This window comes from Dendrobates tinctorius, unplaced genomic scaffold (genome assembly GCF_039654945.1).
Source record: "Dendrobates tinctorius isolate UK_male_01 unplaced genomic scaffold, ASM3965494v1 ptg000232l, whole genome shotgun sequence".
Lineage (NCBI taxonomy): Eukaryota > Metazoa > Chordata > Amphibia > Anura > Dendrobatidae > Dendrobates > Dendrobates tinctorius.
Window position 1 is genome coordinate 11,902,204 of NW_027361899.1, and position 27,622 is coordinate 11,929,825.

A 27,622-nucleotide genomic window follows, 5' to 3' on the forward strand; every position below is an offset into this window, starting at 1 on the left:
ATTTTTGCATTCTGGGCCTTTTTTCAGAGAATATGAATGATAACACCAAAACTTTTTCTCCACTCATGGTTAGAGGTTGGGTGAAGCCATTTATTGTCAAACCACTGTGTTTTCTTTATTTTAAATCATAATGAAAACCCAAAACATCCAAATGACTCTGATCAAAAGTTCACATACCCCATTTCTTAATGTATTGCCCCCTCTAACCTCAATGGCAGCTTGAAGTCTTTTGTGGTAGTTGTGGATGAGGTTCTTTATTTTCTCAGATGGTAAAGCTGCCCACTCTTCTTGGTTAAAAAGCCTCCAGTTCCTGTAAATTCCTGGGCTGTCTAGCATAAACTGTGCGCTTGAGGTCTCCCCAGAGTGGCTCAATGATATTGAGGTCAGGAGACTGAGATGGCCACTCCAGAACCTTCACTTTGTTCTGCTGTAGTCAATGACAGGTCAACTTGGCCTCATCTTTTGGATCATTGTCATGTTGCAACGTCTAAGTACGTCCTAAGCGCAGCTTCCAGGCTGATGATTGCAAATTTGCCTCCAGCATTTGCTGATAACGTGCTGCATTCATCTTTCCTTCAACTTTGGCCAAGTTTCTTTTGCCTTTGTAGCTCACACATCCCCAAAACATCAGTGATGCACCTCCATGCTTTACAGTAGGAATGGTGTTCCTTTTATCATAGGCCTTGTTGACCTCTCTCCAAATGTAGCATTTATGGTTGTGACCAAAAGTTCAATTTTGGTGTCATCACTCCAAATTACCTTGTTCCAGAAGTTTTTAGGTGTGTCTCTGTACTGTTTTGCATATTGTAGGAGAGATATTTTGTGGCATTTGCACAGTAATGGCTGTCTTCTGGCGACTCGACCTTGCAGCCCATTTTTCTTCAAGTGCCTCCTTATTGTGCATCTTGAAACAGCCACACAGCAGTTTTCAGAGAGTCCAGTATTTCAGCTGATGTTATTTGTGGGTTCTTCTTTGCATCCCGAACAATTTTCCTGGCAGTTGTGGGAGAAATTTTTGTTGGTCTACCTGACCGTGGTTTTGTTTTTACAGAGCCCCTGATTTTCCATTTGTTAATCACAGTTTGAATGCTGCTGACTGGCATTATCAATTCCTTGGATATCTTTTCATATCCCTTTCTGGTTTTATACAGTTCAACTACCTTTCCCTGTAGATCCGTTGATAATTCTTTTGCTTTCCCCATGACTCACAATCCAGAAACGACAGTGGCTGGATGAAAGATGCAAGAGTCTGTCTGGATCCCAGAAACTCACTCAGCTTTTATGCACACACTGATTACAAGCAAACAGGTCAGAGGTGAGGATGTTACCTTTAGTAGCCATTCAAACCCATTTGTGTCAACTTATGTGCATGTTATCAAGCCAAAATCACCAGGGTATGTGAACTTTCAGGGTCATTTGGATGTTTTGGGTTGTCATTATGATTTAAAAAGAGAAAACATAGTAGTCTGACAATAAATGGCTTCACCCAACCACTAACCATGAGTGGAGAAAAAGTTTTGGTGTTATCATTCATATTCTCTGAAAAAAGGCCAAGAAAGCAAGAATTCTGCCGGGGTATGTAAACTTTTGAGCACAATGGTATGCTAGCCCAACAATTTCAATCAGACATAAAAGGTACTGTAGCACAATCTGCTGAAATGTTTACTGCTGGGCAAGGTGGGTGCATAGAAATCAAGGGACCCCCTAGCAAACATCCAAATTAGACACAGTTAGACTCCCCATAGAAAAGGCAGAGAGGGTTTATTACCATATCTGCTTTACTGACCATTGTACACACGGCGTTGAATGAGCGCTGCGCATACAGTATAAGTGGAAGCAACTTCCTCCTCCTCCAGACCCAGCAATCAGCTCTGCTATGGAGACAGGAGGCTGTAACTGGGGCGAACATACAAGCTCTAGTTACAGGGGAAACACGATACATCTAAAATGTACTTAAATGTTGTAATGCCCCTTCTTAAAAGTTCTTGCATGAAAAAATTGAGTGTTTGGTCATGAATTAGATAAGGTGATAATTTGGCTTCCAATTTCTGCAGATCACAATCTGGTTGAATATATTTAAGCAAATAAGAGCAGATTTATACCAGAGCTAATAAAAGCTCATCACTGGGGGCCCCAGGTGCCAGACCTCCTTATGTGATATTGAGGGTATATATCATCACAATTACGGTATATGCCTGGACAACCCCTTCAGTCTATAGAGGATTTGTAGAAATCTCATCTCATCTACCTGATGATCCCGGGGGACATTTTCCTCCTTCTCTGGCCGATCCTGGGAATCTAGAGGACTGGGACATCTCTCCGGGGGATTTCTCGGACTGGATCCATCTATAGGAGATAACCGCAGTGACTGAATACATTGTCTATATGTGATGAGCAGATGATGGGGAATCTAGACGACTCTCAGACCTGTTCTCTACACCCCAGGAAGGTCTCCTCTTACCCGGAGAAGTGATAGACCGGTGATCCTCCATCATGGCGCCCTTGTACAGATCCTTGTGTCCTTCTATATACTCCCACTCCTCCATGGAGAAATAGACGGTGACGTCCTGACACCTTATAGGAACCTGACACACACAATGACCCGTCATTAGCAGACCCCTCCCCCGGCGCTATTGTATAATGTCCCAGCATTCCCGGCAGCGCTCACCTCTCCGCTCAGCAGCTCAGTGATCCTATTGGTCAGTTCTAGGATCTTCTGCTCATGGATCAGTGAATGAGGTGGAGGCTCGGTGATGTCACTCGGGGTCCGGCTCCTCCCTCCTGACACACGGGGGGTCACACACTCCCCAGACGACGTCTTCACTACTGTGTGATCCTGTGTATGGGGAGACGCCGATCACTACACAGAGGCCAAGAATCCTTCACCTTTCCCGTCATTTCCCTGCTTTATTCCTAGAGATCAGAGTGATGTGATGTGAAGCTCTCACCTCTCCAGTGATCCAGTAGATTATCTCCAGGGTGAGGTCCAATATCCGAGCCGCCATGTGGTCTCTGCCCTGCTCCATCCTCGGGGGGGATTACTGATAGAAAGGACCATCAACTATTAAGAGGAAAAATTCCGAACATAAAGAACCTGCGGAAACAAGGAGGAATCCGAGGAAAATCAAATCTGAATGTAAATCTTAAATATAAGTTTGGATTGTGAAAGGGTGGCTCTCATGTAAAACATTATAATAGAACCCTCAGACCCAAGAGCAGAAAAAAAAGTGTTCAAACCCCTTTTCACGTTTTCACATTACACTAAAACTCTTAGGCTATGTGCACACTTTGCGGATTCTGCTGCGGATTCGCAGCAGTTTTGGCCCTGCAGATCTGCAAGTGATGTACAGTAACATTTTAGCCTATGTAAAAAAAAAAACGCTGTGCACATGCTGCAGATTTTTCCGTGCAGATTTGCTGCGGATTCAAAACTGCAGCATATCACTTCTTTTGTGCAGATCCACTGCGTTTTTACACCTCTTCCATTATAGGAATCCACAGGTGTCAAAACGCAGGGGAAATCCGCACAAAAACTGCAGAAAATCCGCAGGTAAAACGCAGGTCATTTTACCTGGGGATTTAGCAAAATCTGCGGGAAAATTCCACAGCAGAATCTGCAACGTGTGCACATAGCCTAAAATGTATTTTATTGGGATTTTCTGTGATACCAACACTAAGTAACAAGTATTTGTGAAGTATAAAGGAAATGATATAGAGTTTTGTAAATATTTAAAAAATATAAATCTGAAAACTGTGAAGTGCATTTGTATTCAGCCCTCCTGAATCCAAGACTTTATAAGACCACCCACTGCACGTCTTTTGGGGTCTGTTTCTCCAGCTTTGCCCATCTAGAGGTGACATTTTCCCCTTCTTCTTTGCTCACTTGCACTCACTCAGTGAGATTTGATTGGAGACGTCTGAGATCAGCAATTTTCATGTCCTGTCACAGATTCTCTGGGATTTGGGTCTGGACTGTAACTGCGCCGTTCACACACAGGAATATGCTCTAATCTAAACCCTCCATTGTAGCTCTGGGCAGGATGCTTTGGGTTGTTGTCCTGCTGGAAGGTGAATCTATGCCCCAGTTTCTGATCTGCTTCCCTGTCCCACCAGAAGAAAAGCATGATGCTGCCACCACCATGTGCGACAGTGGGGATGGTGTTTGCAGGGTGATGAGCTGTGTTACTTTTTCTGCACACATAGCATTTAGAATTTCGTCTCATCTAATCAGAGCACCTTCTTCCACATGCCACATAGGGGACACAGCTAGCAAAGTAGTCCATTAATAACCTTAGTGATAGCAGCCGAGGCTCGAAGTGCCAGCATTTCTGCACGTAGCTCAGACTCCAGACTGAATAAATCGAGATGTTTCTGAAAATTTTGTTTCAATATTTTAATAATAATAATAATAATAATAATAAATTTTATTTCTATAGCGCCGACATATTCCGCAGCACTTTACATTTCAGAGGGGATTTGTACAGACAATAGACATTACAGCATAACAATAATCACATAGATTATAACAGATACCAAGAGGAGTGAGGGCCCTGCTCGCAAGTATGAGGAAAAAGAGGAGACACGAAAGGTGGGTGGTAACAGTTGCCCTGATTGTATGGACCAGCCATAATGTTAAGTGTGTGACAGTACAGACACAGAGGGCTAATGGAGGCATAAAGCATGTGGGAACATGATGCGGGGAACCTGGTTATGGTAAAACTTTTGGCTGTGCCACACAGGGATAGATTAGGTTAATGTGTTGAGGCGATAGGCCAGTCTGAATAAATGCGTTTTCAGGGCACGCTTAAAATTGTTGAGATTGGGGACTAATCGTATTGACCTGGGAAGTGCATTCCAAAGAATTGGCGCAGCACGTGTAAAGTCTTGAAGATGGGAGTGGGAGGTTCTGATTATTGAGGATACTAACCTCAGGTCATCAGCAGAACGGAGGGCGCGGGTAGGGTGGTATACTGAAACAAGGGAGGAGATGTAGGGTGGTGCTGAGCCATGGAGGGCTTTGTGGGTGAGGGTAATAAGTTTATACTGAATTCTGGATATTTTCATCATTTGCAAATCAGTATCATCTCCATCCTGTGATTTCCATCATTCCACAACCTTTCCTTCTTGGTGTTGTAATGTCAATGTTGAGGGGGGTATATAACATCTCACTATAATATATATATACCGCACTGTATCACGTATATAACCACTGCACTATAATAAACGGAGAAAGAGAAGAGCACTGAGTACAAGTCTCACGTACCTGGACCGATCACATTAACAGATGTCTCCTGCTGGTAAGGACAGGACCTGCGGTGAAGTCACAGTCATGTGAGCAGTTACATACATTGGAGATAGACGTAGTAAATGTTAGCGAGTAGAGGACCGTCAATGAAGTCACATGACAGGAAGTGAACTGCCTTTCTCCTCCCCTCATTTGACTGATCACATGACCATGACATCACCAAAGGTCCTGTAGCCCCTGAGATGCAACAACAACAAAAAACCACTCGGAAGCCCTTCAATCCCTTAACTCCTTTAGGACTGAGCCACGTTGTAGGTTAATGACAGAGCCTCATTTTTTCTGACCACTGTCCCTTTATGAGGTAATAACTCTGGAACGCTTCCATGGATCCCGGTGATTCTGAGAATGTTTTCTCGTGACATATTGTACTTCATGATAGTCATAAAATTTCATTGATATAAGTTGCGATTATTTGTGAAAACATCAAAAATTTGGTGAAAATTTTGAACATTTTGCAATTTTCAAACGTTTAGTTATTATGCCCTTATACCAGAGAGATATGTCACACAAAAGTAAATAACATTTCCCACATGTCTACTTTACATCAATAAAATTTTTGAGAGATATATATATATTTTTTGCTTTCTTAGAACGTTATAAGGGTTAAAAGTTGACCAGCGACTTTTCATTTTTCCAACAAAATTAACAAAATCATTTTTTAGGGACCACCTCACATATGAAGTGACTTTGAGGGGTCTATATGATGGAAAATACCCAAAAGTGACACCATTCTAAAAACTGCCCCCCTCAAGGTGCTCAAAACCACATTCAAAAAGTTTATTAACCCTTCAGGTGCTTCTCAGGAGCTGACGCAATATGGAAGGAAACAATGAACATGTAACTTTTTATCACAAACATTTTAATTTTGCCCCAAATTTTTTACTTTCACAAGGGTAACAGAAGAAAATGGACCCAAAATTTGTTATGTAATTTCTACTGAGTATACAGATACCCCATATGTGGCGGAACACTATTGTTTGGGCGCACGGCAGGGCTCGGAAGGGAAGGAGCACCTTTTGACCTTTTGAACTCAAAATTGTCTGGAATCATTAGCGGCTGCCATGTTGCCTTTAGGGAGCCCCTGATGTGCCTTAACAGTGCAAGTCCCCCACAAGTGACCCTGTTTTGGAAATTAAACCACTCAAGAAACGTATCCAGATGTGTGGTGGGCACCTTGAATCCCCAGGTGCTTCACAGTTTATAACGCCCTGGCGTGAAAAAAAAATCAAATTTTTCCCATAAAAAATGTTCTTTAAGCCCCAATTTTTATATTTTCACAAGGGTAACAAGAGAAAATGCACCATACAATTTGTTGCTCAATTTGTTCTGAGTACGCCGATACCTCATTTGTAGAGGCACCATATTGGAGTTCAGATTTTGTTGTAATGGTTTCAGGGTGCCATGTTGCATTGGCAGAGCCCCTGAGGTGCCAGAACAACAGAAACACCCATAAGAGACCCCACTTTACACACTATACCTCTCAATGAATTCATCTATGGGTGCAGTGATTATATTGACACCACAGGTGATTCACAGAATTTTATACCATTGGGCAGTAGAGAAAAAATAATAAAATTTTTACCTCAAAAATTTAGTTTTAGCCCCAAATGTTATATTTTCACAATGGGAAATAGGTAAAATTGGAACCAAAATTTGCTCCACAATTTCTGCTGAACATGGCAATACCCCATATGTGGCTGTACTGTACTGCTTAGCCACACAGTGAGGCTCGGGAGGGACGGAGTGTTATTTGCCTCCTGGAGGGCAGATTTTCCTAGAATAGTTTGCGGACTCCATATACAGAACCCCTAAGTGCTAGAAGAGCAGAATACCCCTCATATAACCCCATTTTAGAAATGTGGTTTAGGCCCACTGGGGCTCAGAAAGGAGGGGGAATTTCGATTTGGTAGAGCAGAATTCGTTGGATTTCTTTTGTGGAGCAAGGAGCCATTTTGCTTTTCCAGTGCCTTTGTGCTACCAGTATCGTGGAACAGATGACGAACCTGAGTGGGGACTTGATTTTTTTTGTGGATTGAGTTGAAATTTTATTGGGAACATTTTACATAACCTTTGGGATCACATTTATCCTGCGCTCTATGCTGAGCACTTACATCGGGGTTTCCATCAAAATCTCTGAGTGGCATGATTCAGATGAAAGCCCCGAGGGATCCATTCACTATAACGAGGCAGCAAAGTTACTCTGGACTCGGTCTGGCCTGTATTCAGCATTATCCTTCTTTCTAGAAGTGCACAAAACTGTGGTTGATGGCACTTTCATGAACACCTAAGACGAACACCACTGGATCACAGGTCCTATGGCATCCACAGTGCCTCCATCTGCCTCATTACAATGAACATTCCATTGGAGATTCAATTTGAATCACATATTTAAGAGATTTACACAGAAACCCTGGTGTAAGAGCTCAGCGCAGTGCGCAGGATAAATGTACGCCGAGCCTTACTGCGATCTTTGGGAGGCAGAATATAAAAACAAACAGCAGGTGAAGAATTCGGTTTATTTTTTGCGCCATTCCTTGTGCCCTACAACTGATTAGGCTACGTTATTCTTCAGGTCGGTGCTATTACAGCTATACCAGAGTTATATCAGGTTTTCATGTTTGAAATCACCAGATTTTGCATAGCTACATTTTGAGAGCTATAATTTATCCATATTTCGGCAGACAGAATCATGTGAGTGCTTGTGTTTTGCGGGACGAGTTGATGTTTTTATTTGTACCTTTTATTACTATTTTATTTTGATTTTTGGGAGGCAGAATGAACAAAATCCAGCAATTCAGGAATTTTTTTTTTTTTATTGCTGTTTCACGTGTGGTAAAATTTGATAAGGCTTCAGGTCAGTAGGATTACAGCTATACCACATTTATATTGTTTTTGTGTGTGTTTCGGCGCTTTTTCATAATAAAAACTTTTATGGAAAAAATATTTTTGCATTTGCATTGCGTTTATTTAAAAATGCATCTCCCTTTAGACAGGTCTGTCACCTCACGTTACTCTTTCTAAATTTTCCTCAGAATCTCCCTTCTATCCATCTGTCTCCACATCCTCCATGTGTAACGGGGCGGTAGCCGTGGACGAGGTCCTCGTCTCTCATGTCCTGGCGCGTTACATGAAGGTGGGGGTCCTGGCCGGGTACGTGGATTTCTTTTATAAGGGCATTATGCCCCAGCAGGCCGCATGTTACTGATGGTTTGGGTTGGCCAGGACCTGATGTTGAGCAGTTCAATGGGGGAGACCACCAGTCAGAAGTAAACTTTTTACTGAAAGATAACATGGTGGGGACTATGTACAACAGATGGCGGGTACACAGCTTGATAAACGTTTCCTTTACATTATGGATCATCTACACACACAGTCTCAGTTCCTTTCTCTTAACTCATTCGTTTTTCCGTCTTCTCCAGTTTACCTGCCTTCACCACAACCCAACTCAGTACTACAGTCCAGTTAGTGAGAGTCCTGTTCTTACCCGCGGTTCCGCATCTTCTTTCCACTTAAGGGAACTAGTTTGCCAATATCACCGGTACTTAGTTTCTCTACTACTGACGTCTTGGAACTCTCGCTCATGGCATTCTCTTTGTCTCACAGTCTCTGTCCTGTCATGGCCCGTTACCTTTCCAAGTCATAAAATCGGGGCCGTTCTGCTAGGTGACCTCTTTCAGGACCCATCTCTGGTTGACCACTCTGTCCTTCTGTCAGTTTTCCTTCCTCCTTATCACGCTGTCCACTTCCTCAGTCTCCTGTCGCTTCAGGACACCCATGCCATGCGGCACTGCTTACTGTTCAGTCCTTAGGTCTGCTTCTGATGCACACTGGGCCCCATCTGACATCCTAACCGAAAACTGTCTCTTTCCTTTCACCTTAGCCCCTCCCACCCTGGGTTAGTCCCAAACATTAATAACTCTCCCTATAACACAATATACACCATAACAACACTTGCGCCTTCAAGGAGGAACTTGGGCAGTATGTCCATCTCCTTACACATTTACCCAATGGCACTTGGCAACTGTACTTACAGATACTGGCTGATGACTGCTCATGCAGCTTTATATGAAAATCCCTATTTATGATAATGATGGCTGGATCGTGCATGAAAAGTATCTGTTATCTCTTGTAGATTGTAGCTTGTGAGCAGCAGGACCCTTGCTCGTCCTTTAACTTGGGAACTTTGTGTTACTCACCACCCTTTTTGGCCATTAAATAATAGATAATTAAAAAATGGGGAAAAAAATACACATATTTGATATCACCGTAGTAAAAAAAAAGTCCAATCTATCAAAATCTATAAATAATTAACCGGAATAGTAAACACCGTAACCGAAAAAAATTCAAGAACAACAAAATTACATTTTTTTGGGGTCTAAAAACATTGTCTTGCGCCGCAAAAAATAAGACCTCATACAGCTCCATAGACCAGGAAATGAAAATGTTATGGGTTCCGGAAAATAGTGACACGAACTCAAAAATGTTTCTTTTTTTTAACTTCTGATTTTTTTTTTCTCACCACTAAAATAGTAGAAAAAAAAACCTGACATGTTTGGTATCACTGTAGTCATACTGACGAGGAGAATCATATTACAAAGTCATTTTTGCCACGTAATCTACACCTTAAAAACAATTTCCAAAAAATTTCAGAATTGCAGGTTGTTTTTTTTTAATAATTTCTCCCCCCACTTGGAATTTCTTTCCTGGTTTCTATTACACTATGTGGTAAAATGAATGATGTCACTGAAAAGTACACCTCGGCCCACAGGAAAAACAAGACACAAGATGTCCATGCGGACAGAAAGTTATAAAGGTAAACTCAAAAAACGGGAATCGGCCGTGTTTTCCGGTTTGCATCTCACAGGTGCTGCCCAAAACCTAGTCTAGCAAAATGTTGTAGTATCCACAAATCTGTCGGTGGCACAAGGCGCAAGAAGAAAATGGATTACTCAATTTGTTATGCAATTTCTCCCAAACATCCCCCCCGCCCCTCACACGGCCGGGCTTGGAAAGGAAGGAGTTCTATTTGATTTTTGGAAGGAAAATTTCATTGTAATAGATTCTGATTGCTATGTGGCATCTGCAAAGTTCCCGAGGTGCGTAAATAGGAGAAACCCCCAAAGTGACCCCATTTTGGAAGTTAGACCTCTCCAGGAATTCACCTAACAATGTGGTACTCAATGTAAATAAAAAAAAAATATGTTTTGTTTTCCAATAAAATGGATTACTCCCATTGTTTCATAAGGGAATATAGTTAGAAAATGAACCCTACAATTTGTTACGCAAAGATAGAGGGTGCTGTTACTTATACAAAACTGTATCCAGTTGCTCGCAGCTAGATATTGCCTCCATTCCCTACTGTGCCCAGCTACCCCCTAGACTGTCTACTTAGAGGCAACAAGTTTGTAGCATGAATAGTCCGTGAAAATTACATGGACTCCATCACCCTGATTGAAGGGCAATAACCCCACCAAATATTGCCTGATAGTAGAGGATCGAGTTTCCTAACCTGCACGATTTGATAATTGCTATTTTGTCCTAGTTCCCGACCTCAGCCTCAGTTCCTGAGAGCGCTCCTACCATATCTGTTGGCTACCATCTGATACTGTGTAATTGTGTATTGGTTAATAGTAGAAGTCATCCGGCACTCCAATTTGTTTCTTAGTTTCTAGAGTGACAACTTCGCCAAACTGAAATACAAAAGACCAGCACTCGTAAGGTTAAGTAGAGGATTCGTCTGGTTTATTAGCATCAAGGAGGTGTACATCACACCTGAAATATATCCTCTAATTTGAACAGTAAAATGGCTTGCCCTAGTTAATGTTATGAGTTTTTTGATGTTTAACAAAAGCTGATTTATAGCTAAAACATTTCCCACATTCTGAACAAGAAAATGGCTTCTCCCCTGTGTGAGTTATGTGGTGCTTTACAAGGGATGATTTTTCGCTAAAACGTTTCCCACATTGTGAACATGAGAATGGCTTCTCCCCCGTGTGAGTTCTCTGATGTGTAACAAGATCTGATTTGTAAACAAAACATTTCCCACATTGTGAACATGAAAATGGCTTCTCCCCTGTGTGAGTAGTCAAATGATATACCAGGCCCGATCTGTGGCTGAAACATTTCCCACATTCTGAGCATAAATACGGCTTCTCTCCTGTGTGAGTTCTCTGATGTTTAACAAGATTTGATTTCTGGACAAAGCATTTCCCACATTCTGAACATGAAAATGGCCTCTCCCCTGTGTGAGTTCTTTGATGGTCAACAATAGCCGATTTGTCTCTAAAACATTTCCCACATTCTGAACATGAAAAGGTCTTCTTCCTGGTGCGAGTTCTTAAACGTGATTTCCGACTAAAACATTTCCCACATTCAAAACAGAAAACCGGCTTGGTCCCTGTGTGAATTCTCATATGTTCCATAAGATTTGATTTCCTATTAAAATACTTCCCACATTCTGAACATGAAAATGGACCATCATTTTTGTGAATCGTCTCATGCAAAGAAAATGACTTGTGACCAACAATATCAGATAGATCTGTGGGATGAAGGACGACGGGTTCATTAGGAAACACAAAATTATCTTGTTTGACATTGTTATCTTCTACTTCATAATAGGGAAACAAAGGGTGATGTCCATTGGAGGATCTCATCTCGACTTCACCTGGAAAAAATGAAAACAAAGCTTTCTTATTTTGTCAAATAATTTATTTTTTATTAACCAAAAAGCATTATTAAGGCAATAGCATGGAAGCAAAAAAACAATTCAGTTAGTATATAAAACATCCATGTATAAAAGTGGAGAATAAGTATGGTAAACAGTGTTAATGAATAGTCTGCTGAGAGTCTAGACCATGAGTGGGGAACCTCAGGCCTGCTAGCTGTTTACTGCCCGCGATGACCATTTATCCGGCTCCTGGGCAGATTCCCAGGGACGGCAGTGCTTGGGCCGACAGCTGTATTTTAACTGCTACTGGCCCTTTAATTTCTTCTTTCTCTGTGAGCACATGCACACAGTGTTCATTAGAATCATAGAATCGTAGAGTTGGAAGGGACCTCCTGGGCCATCTGGTCCAACCCTCTGCTCAAAGCAGGAATCGCTAAATCATCCCAGTCAGATGTCTGTCCAGCTTCTGTTTGAAGACTTCCATTGAAGGAGAACTCACCACTTCTCGTGGCAGCTTGTTCCACTCATTGATCACTCTAACTGTCAAAATAGAATCATAGAATCGTAGAGTTGGAAGGGACCTCCTCGGCCATTACTGAATGCGGAGTCACATGCGTGAAAGATTATGTCCCGACAGCAGCGCCGGTGTCAGGACGTACTCTGTGGGTGGAATTAGCATGCGATTTGTGCGGCCCCCGAAGGATGGTATAAATATCCAAATGGCCCTTGGCAGATAAAAGGTTCCCCACCCCTGATCTAGACTTTAATCCTGTAGAGAAAGTGGCAGATATCTCCATCTGGACCACAGAATATAATACATCCAAATGTGAGCAGGCAACAATGATCAAAACTGTGAGAAGCTGGCCACGGACTAAAAACTATTGGACCAATAGACGTAGAGTGAAGTCCATGGCTCTATGGGATGCGGACCTTTCCACCGCTGATGTCGATCTTATTGTTTTGGTTTTTTTTAGAGATTTGTTTGCTCATCAATTTAAGGTGCCTAAATCTCTCCTGGAAAGTGTTCAGCCACAGTTAGATTTGGGGGAGGGGGTGGTGCTCAATTTTTTGGGGGGTGGGGGTGGCTTAGTGTATTTAGGAGACTGACAAGGGAATGGGGGTTAGTTGCTGGCTGGAGCTGGATATACATGCTATGGTCGTGGTATCTGTTGTCTGGAGGAGCATAGGCTGTGACTGCAGACTATACCAGCAGAAGATACAAAAGTTATGGGCTAACCAAAAGTTGGGAGACAGTGGGTATCGCCTGGTGCAGGGGCATTGGAACTACCGGCAATGAGTTTGGATCATGTCGACTGGGGGCATCTCATTGTGGTCATCTACCCGGTTTTGCTGTAAGACCGTGGACGGAAGAAATAAAACTAATCGCATCGTTAACCTCCCTAGGTGATTAATAAAACGCTCAACCTCAAATGTTCACAAAACTATTCAAGTTATCCCATAAAATAGGCAGCCGGTAGTTTGAACATGTAGTATTGTGGTAGGGGATTTAATTATTTGAATACTCTAACCGTAAAGAATCCTTTCCTATATAGATGTCTAAATCCGATGGCGCACTGCTCACATCACCTGACCACTGCAGCCAATCACAGGAGGCAACAGTCCTGCCACTGGTGGAACAGCGACGTCTCCACTTCCTGTGTTATCTGTTGGATACAGCTGTGTGGCATCCAGCTGGCATCGCCCAGTCGTGCTTATCATTAGTTATAATCTGAACTTTACAAGCTGATATCTCCGCAATGTCTTCCATTCTGTGAGTGATAAAGGGTCTTCTTTAAACTCTTAAAAATCGATTCTCTTTTTAGGTCTGACAACGTTCCGTAACCTAATTTAGAAACAATCGATCGCATTTCATTCACTCGCGTAAAACAACGTTTCCATCTTCTCATCAGCCCTTCATCACATACTAATATATTCACCGGCGCTACGTTCCCTTTGTGCCTCCCACCCTCTCATTTTGTCACGCTCTCAGAAATGCAGAGGTCTCCAAACTCCTACTTCAATTGAGCTTTTACTCCAAATCTTATTGATTAGCCCAAGATCCAGCTCCACTTACAAAACATTTGCAGCGATGAACCAACGCCCCACCGATAGTTGGCGGCCCAGGATCCGGTGGCTGCTTTACCTGCACCACAATTACCAAAGGAAGTCTCCAGAAATCTTCCAACAGGATACTACATGGAGACGTTCCCAACTTACCCCGTACGTGTACAGCAGATGTCGGAAAGGGGATAAACATTGTCTATACCCCATATACCTTCATATATACCATATTATTATTCTCTATTGAAATCCACACATGTACTAATGATCCCTTGCGTGGACAACTTGTTTGTGCCCTACATTTGATTTGCAACTATTTTTTTTAATAAAAAAAAAAAAAATAGAAAATAAATGTATGAGGACACTAATTTAATCAAGCATTGTTAAAGTCTGTTGCAAACAAAAAAAAAAAAAAAGCACGGTAAATAATTTAATTGAATCCTCCCATTTAAAGGGATCCTGCCACTAGTATATGGGATAGGGTTAAATCCTTCAATTTATCGTAAGCCATGATGGAAGGCTCGTTAAAGAGTTGATATTGACTTTTAGGATCGCTGCTTCCTATAGGCGACGCTACAGTTCTTGTCCCCTTCCTCTCTTTTAATTTCTCAAAGGAGCAGGCGTGACTTATAAGTCTCCTCACTCTTGACATGCCAGGCTTGGTTTGTTACTCTCCACACCCCTATTTGCACTCTAAATTTTGCATTTGTACATCATCAGCCAAAAATTTACCCCATGTTTATATAATGAATTTCCTTGTTCTTTTTGGAATGTGCGCATTGTAGATTCAGACTGTAGGCGGCAAATTCATAAAGAGACTAATAAGGAAACAAGGAGTAAAGAAACAAACCAGAATGTGTGTTACACCTTAGTTTCCTCTAAGAACCACCCTGTTACTCTGATGACAGCTTCAAACCCCGTTGGCTTCTCTCCAGCTGCTCCATCCGGTTGTCACCTGGAATGGCATCCAACAGTTGTAAGGGTGAAGAAGTTTCCAGAGGTGCTGAGAACTTTTCGGCTGCTCTGCCTTCACGCTGTGATCCAATGCAGAGGAAGGAAAATCTTTGCATGGACAGTTGTGTCCAAGCTTTTGACTGGCTCCTTTTCCATCCATATTGGACCACATTGTGCCAGGAATATGATGGCACTAAACGATTAACACTGAGGAAGTGATCTCATTAATGTAACAATTTACAGTAAAGATTTATGAGCGGCTCTTACCGGTCACTGACACTGATGTGGGATGTTCGGGTCCAATCACCGTTCCACCAGAACTTTCCTGCAACAATCCCACAGTAAAGATGTGGAAAAAAAAGGAAATTCCGGATTATCTTACATCCAGGTGAAGGTCAAACGACAATTTGGAAGAAAAGAAGGAGGATCCCCTCGTGGGGTGATCAGACTGCCTCATATATTACACATCAGAACTGTTCCTGTTATTTCTCTGCATGCAATGATCTCGGTGAAGTTCTCTCCTTATTCAGCTCTGTCACCACTTTTACAGTAGAGAAGCCTTTCATCAACGCTAAAGATTGAACCTTCCTTCAGTGCTCATCGCGTCCTTTACAAGGAGTCTAAGAGATTTCCCCAACGCTGAGAAGTGACAAAAGATTCTGAACCTGACAGACTCCATGGATGGAGATTATGACCGTTACTAAGAAAGAGGGCGGCTCTATTACTATATGGGTCACTGAGATTTTTTATGGAAATGTCAGTACTGGATTTGGTACATGGAGACGTTTGTTCTTATTCGAAAAGAGACAAGTAAGATGGAAAATTTACGTTTTTCGATGAGTTGCCCAGAAATTCTGCAAACAGAGAGATTCTCCTTAGACAAAACCGCACTGTGATTTTCTTATATTTTCAGGTTTATTAACCTTCTGGACTGACTGACAGCTACGGAGATGTTCAGTAATAATGTGATCATCAAAAATACTAATTGCCTCATAACTGTGCACTCAGTGTATGCAACAGTGTCTGTGTGTCTTTTGTGATGTATACACATCAGCCCCATGTCTCCTGTTATGTATATAGCGCAGCCCCATGTCTTTTGTGATGTATATACATCAGCCTCAGTGTCTCCTATGTGATGTATATACAGTAGTCCCAGCATCTTCTACATGATGTATATACAGCAATCTCAGTGTCTTCTACGTGATGTATACACAGCAGTCTCTGCGTCTCCTATGTGATGTATATACAGCAGTATCAGCCTATGTGATGTATATACAGCAGTATGAGTCTTCTATGTGATGTATATGCAGCAGTCTCTGCGTCTCCTCTGTGATGTATATACAGCAGTCTCTGCATCTCCTATGTGATGTATATACAGCAGTCTCTGCATCTCCTATGTGATGTATATACAGCAGTATCACCATCTCCTATGTGATGCATATACAGCAGTCCCAGCATATCCTATGGAATGTATATACAGCAGTCTCAGGGTCTCCTATATGATGTATATACAGCAGTCTCGTTATATCCTACCAATACCTTAGTATTGGTGTGCTTATTAGTATTTTTTTCTGCATGCAAGACTATGGGCAAATAAATTTTAATCCTGGATAACCTGTTTAAGTCTTATCTCAAACAAAGGGGATAAATTCATAATCACTGGGGGACTGAATGCTAGGATCTTCATCGATCCCGAGAACTCGGGGCATGTGAATGGAGCTGTGGTCAATCATGCGCAGGTCTACCCTACTTACACCTGAAAATAGTGGGAGTCCCAGGGGTCAGACCCCCAGTGATTTGGAAATTATTCCTCCGTACTACTGATAGGGGATAAGTTCAAAACTTGGGGAAACTCCTTTGAGGGAGTTAATTTGATAGATTTTATTATAAAAATAAAGAAAAAGGGCAAGATATGACTTGTCAGTAGATTTATGTTTCCCTTTTTTCTTTTACGCTAATAATATAAGAAAAATTATCAATGACATTTTATTACTTGCATAGGTACGTTTTCTATATTCGTGATCACAAACTTGGGACCTGTTTGACTATTTTATATAACTCTCCGAACGGGCCGCTGCATAATTAGGACTACTATGTGAGCAGTTCTTCACGTTCTGTATCTATGGTGGTGTTTTTCCCGATATTTTGCTCATCAGCTTTCATTAGTGTTTATGTATTTAATGTTTAGCCCAAGACAACTTTTCTTTTCCAACGTGGCCCAAAGACGCCAAAAGATTGGACAGCCATTCTCTACAGTGGCATTCTCAATCATTGGTGCAGAGTAAGCAGAAGCACGAGATTGTGTCAGAGCGGGAGCCGGGTGTGAGGAACATAGAGAAGGTAGAAATGGTTTTCTGTAATCTCGGCCGCCCTCATCGTTACATAAAAATAATTGCTATGGAATGGGAAAAAAAGGCAGTAACTTGTCATTTATGGTTATTACAAAAAATAGGATGGAAAAAATGCAAAAATTTGAATATCCAAAACAAGTATGAATTTTTGAGCTCATAAAAACAAATCTGCAAAAGAAAAAAAAAATTGCCTGGTCTTGAGCAGGTTGGGATGATAATTTGGCTTCATACTCCACAGATCTCAATCAGATTGATTATCTATATGTAAGATAACAGGAGCTGATCTGCAGCTCTCCGCAGCGGCCGCTACACATTGAACAGAGCTGTGATGTTCCTGCTCTATTCACTCTTTACGACCGGCCACCACCAGAGCTAATAACAGCTGATCGCTGGGGTGCCTGGTGTCGGACCACCACATATTATTCATATAGATAGGTAATCAAAATTATATGCCCGGACTACCCCTTTAATACGTAGAGGATTGACAGAAATCTCATCTACCTGATGATCCAGAGGGTCAATTTCTTCATTTTTCAAACACTCCTGGGAATATAGAGGACTGGGACATCTCTCCGGGGGATTTCTCGGACTGGATCCATCTATAGGAGATAACCGCAGTGACTGAATACATTGTCTATATGTGATGAGCAGATGATGGGGAATCTAGACGACTCTCAGACCTGTTCTCTACACCCCAGGAAGGTCTCCTCTTACCCGGAGATGTGATGCACCGGTGATCCTCCATCATGGCGCCCTTGTACAGATCCTGGTGTCCTTCTATATACTCCCACTCCTCCATGGAGAAATAGACGGTGACGTCCTGACACCTTATAGGAACCTGACACACACAATGACCCGTCATTAGCAGACCCCTCCCCCGGCGTTACTGTATAATGTCCCAGCATTCCTGGCAGCGCTCACCTCTCCGCTCAGCAGCTCAGTGATCCTATTGGTCAGTTCTAGGATCTTCTGCTCATGGATCAGTGAATGAGGTGGAGGCTCGGTGATGTCACTCGGGGTCCGGCTCCGCCCTCCTGACACACGGGGGGTCACACACTCCCCAGACGACGTCTTCACTATTGTGTGATCCTGTGTATGGGGAGACGCCGATCACTACACAGAGGCCAAGAATCCTTCACCTTTCCCGTCATTTCCCTGCTTTATTCCGAGAGATCAGAGTGATGTGATGTGAAGCTCTCACCTCTCCAGTGATCCAGTAGATTATCTCCAGGGTGAGGTCTAATATCCGAGCCGCCATGTGGTCTCTGTCCTGCTCCATCCTCGGGGGGTCACTGATGGAGAGGACCATCGTCTATTAAAGGAAAGGAGTCCTGACCATAAGGAACCTGAGGGAACAAGGAGGAGACAGTGGTTAATCACATTTGAATAAATATGTTCCATAAAAGATAATAACGAGAAAGCAAATCCCCAATGCAAAACTTTACAACAGTCCAGAACTTAAAAATCAGATCCCATATCAGACAAGTAAAATCGGGCATTCAACTTTCTTTGCTTCTAGTTTCTTTAGTCTTTACAGCCGTGAAGGCCTCATACGGCAAAACTGTAAATAACCCCTAAAGCATCATACCATAATTTACATTATATATACACTCATATCTTATCTATACACATATTTGCAAACACAGTACTGTGCAGTCTTACTCTGAGGGTATGACAAAACAATGCAGCGTAAAAATTCATTAAAGGAATAAAAGTGTTAATAGTTTATTTTTATCAATTAACACAATGTAAAGTGAATCCCTTCGCCTCCATCATCAGTATCTGGTGACCGCCCGTCGCCTCCATCATCAGTATCTGGTGACCATCCTGTCTCCTCCATCATCAGTATCTGGTGTCCACCCGTCGCCTCCATCATCAGTATCTGGTGACCGCCCGTCGCCTCCATCATCAGTATCTGGTGACCGCCCGTCGCCTCCATCATCAGTATCTGGTGACCGCCCGTCGCCTCCATCATCAGTATCTGGTGACCGCCCGTCGCCTCCATCATCAGTATCTGGTGACCGCCCGTCGCCTCCATCATCAGTATCTGGTGACCGCCCGTCGCCTCCATCATCAGTATCTGGTGACCGCCCGTCGCCTCCATCATCAGTATCTGGTGACCGCGCGTCACCTCCATCATCAGTATCTGGTGACCGCCCGTCGCTTCCATCATCAGTATCTGGTGACTGCCCTTCGCCTCCATCATCAGTATCTGGTGACTGCCCTTCGCCTCCACCATCAGTATCTGGTGACCGCCCGTCGCCTCCACCATCAGTATCTGGTGACCGCCCGTCGCCTCCACCATCAGTATCTGGTGACCGCCCGTCGCCTCCATCATCAGTATCTGGTGACCGCCCGTCGCCTCCATCATCAGTATCTGGTGACCACCTGTCGCCTCCATCATCAGTATCTGGTGACCACCCGTCGCCTCCATCATCAGTATCTGGTGATCACCTGTTGCCTCCACCATCAGTATCTGGTGACCACCTGTCGCCTCCATCATCAGTATCTGGTGATCACCTGTCGCCTCCATCATCAGTATCTGGTGACCGCCCGTCGCCTCCATCATCAGTATCTGGTGACCGCCCGTCGCCTCCATCATCAGTATCTGGTGACCGCGCGTCACCTCCATCATCAGTATCTGGTGACCGCCCGTCGCTTCCATCATCAGTATCTGGTGACTGCCCTTCGCCTCCATCATCAGTATCTGGTGACTGCCCTTCGCCTCCACCATCAGTATCTGGTGACCGCCCGTCGCCTCCACCATCAGTATCTGGTGACCGCCCGTCGCCTCCACCATCAGTATCTGGTGACCGCCCGTCGCCTCCATCATCAGTATCTGGTGACCGCCCGTCGCCTCCATCATCAGTATCTGGTGACCACCTGTCGCCTCCATCATCAGTATCTGGTGACCACCCGTCGCCTCCATCATCAGTATCTGGTGATCACCTGTTGCCTCCACCATCAGTATCTGGTGACCACCTGTCGCCTCCATCATCAGTATCTGGTGATCACCTGTCGCCTCCATCATCAGTATCTGGTGACCGCCCGTCGCCTCCATCATCAGTATCTGGTGACCGCCCGTCGCCTCCATCATCAGTATCTGGTGACCACCCATCTCCTCCATCACTCCTTCTCATCACTGGTACACAGGTTATGGAGGATCTCGGCAGGAGGTTATGCCAAACATCTTGGAGACCTGACCCCAGATCTCCTGTGTATGAATCTTGTGCGGGTCCTTCTGTCTCTTCATGTGATCCCAGACAGACGGGATGATGTGAGATCAGGGCTCTGTGAGGCCGGATCATCACTCCCAGGACTCCTTGTTATTAATGACATTGGCTAGATGTTGGGGGTCATTGTCCGGCTGCAGAAAAAACTGGAGCCAATCAGACGCCTCCTCTTGGTGTTACATGATGGGTAAGGGTCTGCCTGGATTTACCAGTATTTGGGGTGCTTCTTTCTTACATAGTCCTCGGCAGCTCGCCTCATCTACTACTTGTGACCAATAGGCTGTAATGCCGACACTGTGTCCTACAGTGGGTACAGAAAGTATTCAGACCCCTTTCAATTTTTCATTCTTTATTTCATTGCAGCCATTTGGTAAATTCAAAAAAGTTCATTTTTTTCTCATTAATGTACACTCTGCACCCCATCTTGACCGAAAAACTAAAATGTAGAAATTTTTGCAAATTTATTAAGAAAAACTGAAATATCACATGGTCATAAGTAGAGTTGAGCGAAACAGGTCGGCCAGAATCATAAGTCGCCGACTTATGGCAAAGTTGGGTTTCCCCGACCAAAACCCGACCACAGCGTGAAGTCGGCCATGCGGTCGGCAAAACGAGCGCCAATGTTGGATATCCTTGCTTGCAAGTGACTTTTTTCAGCCACTGAGCAAGGACGTACACTGTGGGCAACGAGATGACACGAGAGAGAGAGATTTCGCGCACTTTAAAAAAGCGGTCCGGCATGTAGGTGTGTTTACTGTCCTCCACTCCCTGCCGACTTTGCTTCCCCATTGACTTGCATTGGGTTTCGTGTTTCATTCGGACCTTCGACTTTTCCCGATAGTCGGCCGATTTCGTTTGACTTGACTTTTGAGAAAATTGGGTTTCATGAAACCCGACTCGACACTAAAAAAGGCAAAGTCGCTCATCTCTAGTCATAAGTATTCAGACCCTTTGCTCAGACACTCATATGTAAGTCACTTGCTGTCCATTTCCTTGTGATCCTCCTTGAGATGGTTTTACTCTGGTACACTGGAGTCCAGCTTTGTTTAATTACACTGATAGGACTTGATTTGTAAAGGCGCACACCTGTCTATATAAGACCTCACAGTGCATGTCAGACCAAATGAGAATCATGAGGCCAAAGGAACTGGCCAAGGAGCTCAGAGACAGAATTGTGGCAAGGCACAGATCTGGCCAAGGTTACAAAAGAATTTCTGCAGTACTCAAGGTTCCTAAGAGCACAGTGGCCTCCATAATCCTTAAATGGAAGACGTTTGAGACCACCAGAAGTCTTCCTAGACCTGGCAGTCCAGCCAAACTGAGCAATTGTGGGAGAAGAGCCTTGGTGAGAGAGGTAAAGAAGAACCCCAAGATCACTGTGGCTGAGTCTCACAGATGCAGTAGGGAGATGGGATAAAGTTCCATAAAGTCACCTATCACTGCAGCCCTCCACCAGTCAGGCTTTTATAGCAGAATGGCCCAATGGAAGCCTCTCCTCAGTGCCAGACATATGAAAGCACGCATAGAGTTTACTAAAAACACATGAAGGACTCCCAGACTATGAGAAATAAGATTCTCTGGACTGATGAGATGAAGATAGAACTTTTTGGTGATAATTCTAAGTGGTATGTGTGGAGAAAACCAGGCACTGCTCATCACCTGCCCAATACAATCCCCACAGTGAAACATGGTGGTGGCAGCATCATGCTATGGGGGTGTTTTTCAGCTGCAGGGACAGGACGACTGGTTGCAAATGAAAGAAACATGAAGGCAGCCAAGTACAGAGATACCCTGGATGAAAACCTCTTCCAGAGTGCTCTGGACCTCAGACTTGGCCGAAGCTTCACCTTCCAACAAGATAATGACCCTAAGCACACAGCTAAAATAACAAAGGAGCGGCTTCAGAACAACTCTGTGACCATTCCTGACTGGCCCAGCCAGAGCCCTGACCTAAACCCAATGGAGCATCTCTGGAGAGACCTGAAAATGGCTGTCCACCAACGTTCACCATCCAGATCATTGCTGTCTCCATCCCGTCATTTGCACAATCCCACGACTTTGCCTTTTTGGTGTTGCAATTTCAATGTTGAGGAGGGTATATAATATCGCACTGCAGTGTATATACCTAGATACGTCTCGTATATCACCACCGCACTATAATAAACAAGGGAAGAAGATCAGCGACTACAAGTGTCACGTACCGGACCGGGCGCTGCTCCGCTGATGTCTCCTCCTGGTGGACACAGGACCTGCGGTGATGTCACAGTCATGTGATCAGTCAAGTACTAAATGCTACCGGTGTAGGACCTTTGATGTCACATGACAGGAAGTGCAACTGCTTTACTCCTCCCCTCTGACTGATCACATGACCATGACCTCACCAAAGGTCCTGCAGTCAGTGGGATACAACAAAGACCCAGCAGCGTCTACGGGACGTTCAGTTTTCTCTCTGACCGCTGTCGCTTTATGAGGTGTGCTGGCTCGAGAACCAGAAGTCTCCTGGAGACCTCTATGGTCGTCACTGCCGTCTTGCTATGAACGTCGCCCCCCGGAGGTCGATGCTCACAGCAAGTGAGGTATTCTGCTACGTAGAGGCGATCTGATCATTGTATGTAGCAGAGCCGATCGGGTTGTGGCAGCTTCTAGGCTCTCATGGAGACTATTGAAACATGCCAAAAGTAAAGAAAGAAAATGTTTTAAAAAAATATAAAAGTTCAAATCCCCCCCCCCCCGCTTTTGCCCCATTCAAAATAAAATAACAAAAAAAATACCGTACACATATTAGGTATCGCCGCGTTCAGAATCGCCCGATCTATCAATAAAAAAAGGATTAACCCGATCGCTAAACGGCGTAGCGAGAAAAAAAGTCAAATTGCCAGAATTGGCTGCACCAATATAGCATCATTAAAAACGCCCGCTCGGCACGCAAAAAATAACCCGAGATCACGAAAAATAGAGGCGGGGATCAGAAAATGGCGCCATTTTTTTTTTTAACAAAGTTTAGAATTTTTTTTAACCACGTAAATAAAAAAGAACCCAGACATGTTTGGGGTCTATGAACTTGTAATGACCCGGAGAATCATAATGGCAGGGCAGTTTTAGCATTTAGTGAACATAGTAAAAAAAAAAGCCAAACAAAAAAAACAACTGTGGGATTGCACTTTTTTTTTTTTTGCAATTTCACTGCACTTTGAATTGTTTCCCGTTTTCCAGTACACAGTATGATAAAACCAATGATGTAGTTCAAAAGTACAACTCGTCCTGCAAAAAAAAAAAAAATAAGCCTTCACACGGCCATAGTGAGGGAAAAAAAAATAAAAAAAAAGGTACGGCTCTGGGAAGAAGGGGAGTGAAAAATGGAAACACAAAAATGAAAATCCCTCTGGTCATGAAGGGGTTAAAGGGAACCTGTCAGCAGTTTTGGCCGCTATAAGATGCGGTCACCGCATTTCAGGGCTTATATACAGCATACTATAAGGCTGTGTTCACACACAGCGTTTTTTTCCCGCGGATTTGCCAAAAATTCAGCGGGAAAAAATGTGATAAAGAAGCTTCCCATTCATTTCTATGCATTTTGCACTTTTTGTGCACATTGATGCATTTTTTACCACGAAAAAAAACGCATTGCGGTAAAAAACGCAGCATGCTCATTAATTTCGCGGATTTTTCCGCGTTTCTGGCTTGTTCAATGCGTTTTGAAAATGCGCCGGAAAAAAACGCATCAAAACCGCGCAAAAACCGCAACGAAAACACGCGGAAAACGCGAAGACAGAAAAGGTGCGGTTTCTGGGAAGGGAGTCAGGTTTTTGAGCAGAATTTTTCTGCTACGTGTGCACTTAGCCTAAAGCTGTAGATAAGACCCTGATCTGACCTGCAAGTGAAGAAAAATAAGTTTTATTACACTCACCTGGCTGGGGGGGTCCGGTCCAGGGTGTCGCAGGTCTGGGTCTGACGCATCCCATCTTCTTGCAACACTGCCCTCCTGCTTGACTCATAGCTCCCCGGCATCGCGCTCCTGCGCAGGCGTACTCTGCTCTCTCTCTGACCTTTCCTGGCGCCACATAGTGACCAAATAATAGCACATACAAGGAACAAATACCGCCACCCCATGGCCGGACCACATATTACCACCACATGGTGACTGAATACTGCAATACTACTGATCAGTAATAAAAAAAACACAATACTAATATCACCCTATTGCCATTATACACAGGAGCTCTGTACTTAGTATGCAGTGTCTGTGTACAGGTAATATCACTGGTGACATTGTACACAGGAGCTCTGTATATAGTGTACAGGGTATACAGGGTGGGTCATTTATACGGATACACCTAAATAAAATGGGAACGGTCGGTAATATCAACTTCCTGTTGGTGGCACATTAGTATATGGGGGGGGGACTTTTCAAGATGGGCGGTGACCATGGAGGCCATTTTGAAGTCGCCATTTTGGATCCAACATTATTTTTATCAATGGAAAGAGGGTCATGTGACCCATCAACCTTATTGAGAATTTCAGAAAAGGAGAAGAAAAGGAGCGATCGAATCCAAGTAATATGTAAAAAATTATCACAATCTTTATTAAATGCAGGCACAGACGATATATATAAATAGCAAAATTGCATATAAGAAATTGACACCAATATCAGGAAAGACAGGCAAAAGGGAGATGATAAATATCACCAAATGCACCCAAAACCTGAGCCAAATTAGTATATAGAATATGCCAGTATAATCAAAAGCTAACACAAATGCCCATATTCCTTCTAAATACAGCCACAATAGTTTTGGAAAAGTTCCCTGAGGGCTGGCTAGCCAATATACAATCAGGCGGTATATGCCAGTGGCGGCAAGCTAAATCCGTGACATATTGTGAATTGCGTCATATAAGGCGCAAGATTATAAGAGGAAGAGGCTTACCAGGTGGTGCACAGGTACCCCAGACCGTGAGACAACCCCCGACGCGCGTTTCATGCTCAAACAAGGCGCTTTCTCAAGGAGATGAAGGCTGAGATAAGCTAAAGGACCTTTTGTATCCATAGTAGCGGTCACGTGTATCGTCATGTGACGCATATAAACCAATAGAAACAGCCATAGTGGCGCATGCGCCGTGCTACCACCAGGTCCTCTACCATGAAGTAGGCGTCAGGCATCAGAGCGTACGCACGGAGAGATTAACCCCCACGCCTGTGTCCAAGGCTAAAAAGATGCTGATTCCATGGGGAAGACAACTGGGGGACACAGATCGCATGCGCGCAGCCGAGGGATAAGGACACAAATCACTTATAGTACAAAACACTGGTGCATATGTAACAAAATTGCATATATGAACAAACATAATATTAGAAATATATAAAACACTCGTGTTTTACGTGTTCCCATGTGTTGTGCTGGCACTGCTATATTGATGATGTATTATATTTTTGGGATGGGACGGTGCAGCAGCTCGAGGAGTTCATGGCGTGGCTTAATGTTAATGATTTTAACATCAGGCTTACTTTTAAATATGATTTCAAATCTATCGACTTTCTGGACGTTACTCTGGAGGTGGATCATGATCGCCACATCCAGGCTGACGCATACAGAAAGTTGACTTTGGTTAACTCCTTGTTACACGCTGAATCTGCGCACAACTTTTCTACTATCAAAGCCGTCCCGGTCGGTCAATTCCTCAGGATGAGGCGAATCTGCTCCACTGGTGATGACAGATTTGAAAATCGTGCCCGTGATATGCGGACACGGTTTCAGGACCGAGGATACAGCAACAGGTGTATAGGGAGGGGCTACGACAGGGCGAGGAGAACGGCACGCAGGGATTTGTTATATCCCCGGGCAGGCACTGGTGGCAGAGGAGACGGTGGGGGCACTTCTGGTTGTGCTGGCCCCATTCGGTTCATTTCAACTTTTAACCATGAGTGGGACCATATGAGGGGGATCCTCTCCAAAAATTGGGCTGTTCTGAGTTCTGAACCATCTTTGCGTTCGGCTATTGGAGATCGCCCTATGATGACCTCTAGGAGGTCTAAAAACCTAAAAGATCTTCTTGTTAGGATTCGGAGCCATTATGTTTCAGCACCCACTAATCCGTTTGGCTCTAGGGGCCCAATAGCTGGATCTATTCCTTGCGGCCACTGTTTTGCCTGCTCGAATGTCCTGCGATGCTCTACGTTTCACACCTCGGATGGGTCTAAAGAATTTCAGATTGTCCAGCGCATATCATGTGGTAGTACCAATGTCATTTATTATGCAACATGTGGGTGCCCCATGATATATGTTGGTTTAACGTCAAAAGAACTACGTGTGAGGGTGCGTGAGCACGTGCGAGACATTCGTGCGGCCAAGACGGTGACCGACCTCTCTACCCTCAAAACTATCCCTCACCATTTTAAGATGTTTCATAATTGTGACTCACAAATGTTTATGGTGAGAGGAATCGATTGCATCCAATTGGGGGTTAGAGCTGGGAACTACAAGAAAATTCTGGCCCAAAGAGAAACTAAATGGATTGTCACTCTGGACACAGTGACCCTCAAAGGTCTTCATGAGTCCCTCAGTTTGCCTCCTTTTTATAGTTGCTGTGTCTCTCCTGCATCCGCTGTTGTATATATCTTCCCCATTATCGTGGGCATTCTATTTGTTTTTAACTTTGTCTTTTTCATTTTTATAGTTACCTTTTATTATTGTTGGCTGTCTTGGACTAATGGGACATTTCGGGAACCATGCTGCTGCTGTTTGTTCCAGTTGTGCAGTCGTGCTAATATGCAATTTCTGCGAAGACATCACTTCAGATGGAGATCTGCTATTGTGTCCCCATTTTTGACTCTTGGACATTTTATATATATATATATATATATATATATATATATATATATATATATATATTGGTGTCATATTGTATGCAGCTATAAATATATATAATTCCCTTTTTAAATAATTTGATTATGCCTCTGTCACTTACTTGACCTTATGGTCTCAGCTCTGTACCCGTTATGTATTTGTGTGTTTTATATATTTCTAATATTGTGTTTGTTCATATATGCAATTTTGTT

The 27,622-nt window shown here is 43.5% G+C and overlaps 2 protein-coding genes across 2 annotated transcripts in view; both read right to left on the reverse strand.

The window, feature by feature from the left end:
* LOC141060041 (uncharacterized) overlaps positions 1 to 5,397 on the reverse strand; it is a 37,390-nt gene extending 31,993 nt beyond the window's left edge. Inside the window, exons 1-5 of the mRNA XM_073556301.1 lie at positions 5,264 to 5,397; positions 2,949 to 3,094; positions 2,669 to 2,836; positions 2,462 to 2,585; positions 2,249 to 2,346 (exon numbers count right to left, since the gene is read on the reverse strand). Of these exons, the coding sequence (XP_073412402.1) occupies positions 2,249 to 2,346; positions 2,462 to 2,585; positions 2,669 to 2,836; positions 2,949 to 3,026 (468 nt within the window). The 5' untranslated portion in view covers positions 3,027 to 3,094; positions 5,264 to 5,397. The remainder of the gene's footprint in view (positions 1 to 2,248; positions 2,347 to 2,461; positions 2,586 to 2,668; positions 2,837 to 2,948; positions 3,095 to 5,263) is intronic.
* Positions 5,398 to 11,025: 5,628 nt separating this feature from the next.
* LOC141060147 (uncharacterized) overlaps positions 11,026 to 27,622 on the reverse strand; it is a 142,051-nt gene continuing 125,454 nt past the window's right edge. Inside the window, 6 exon segments of the mRNA XM_073556426.1 lie at positions 11,026 to 11,969; positions 15,255 to 15,312; positions 17,840 to 17,937; positions 18,053 to 18,176; positions 18,260 to 18,427; positions 18,540 to 18,650. Coding sequence (XP_073412527.1) covers positions 11,119 to 11,969; positions 15,255 to 15,312; positions 17,840 to 17,937; positions 18,053 to 18,176; positions 18,260 to 18,427; positions 18,540 to 18,650 — 1,410 coding nt within the window. The 3' untranslated portion in view covers positions 11,026 to 11,118.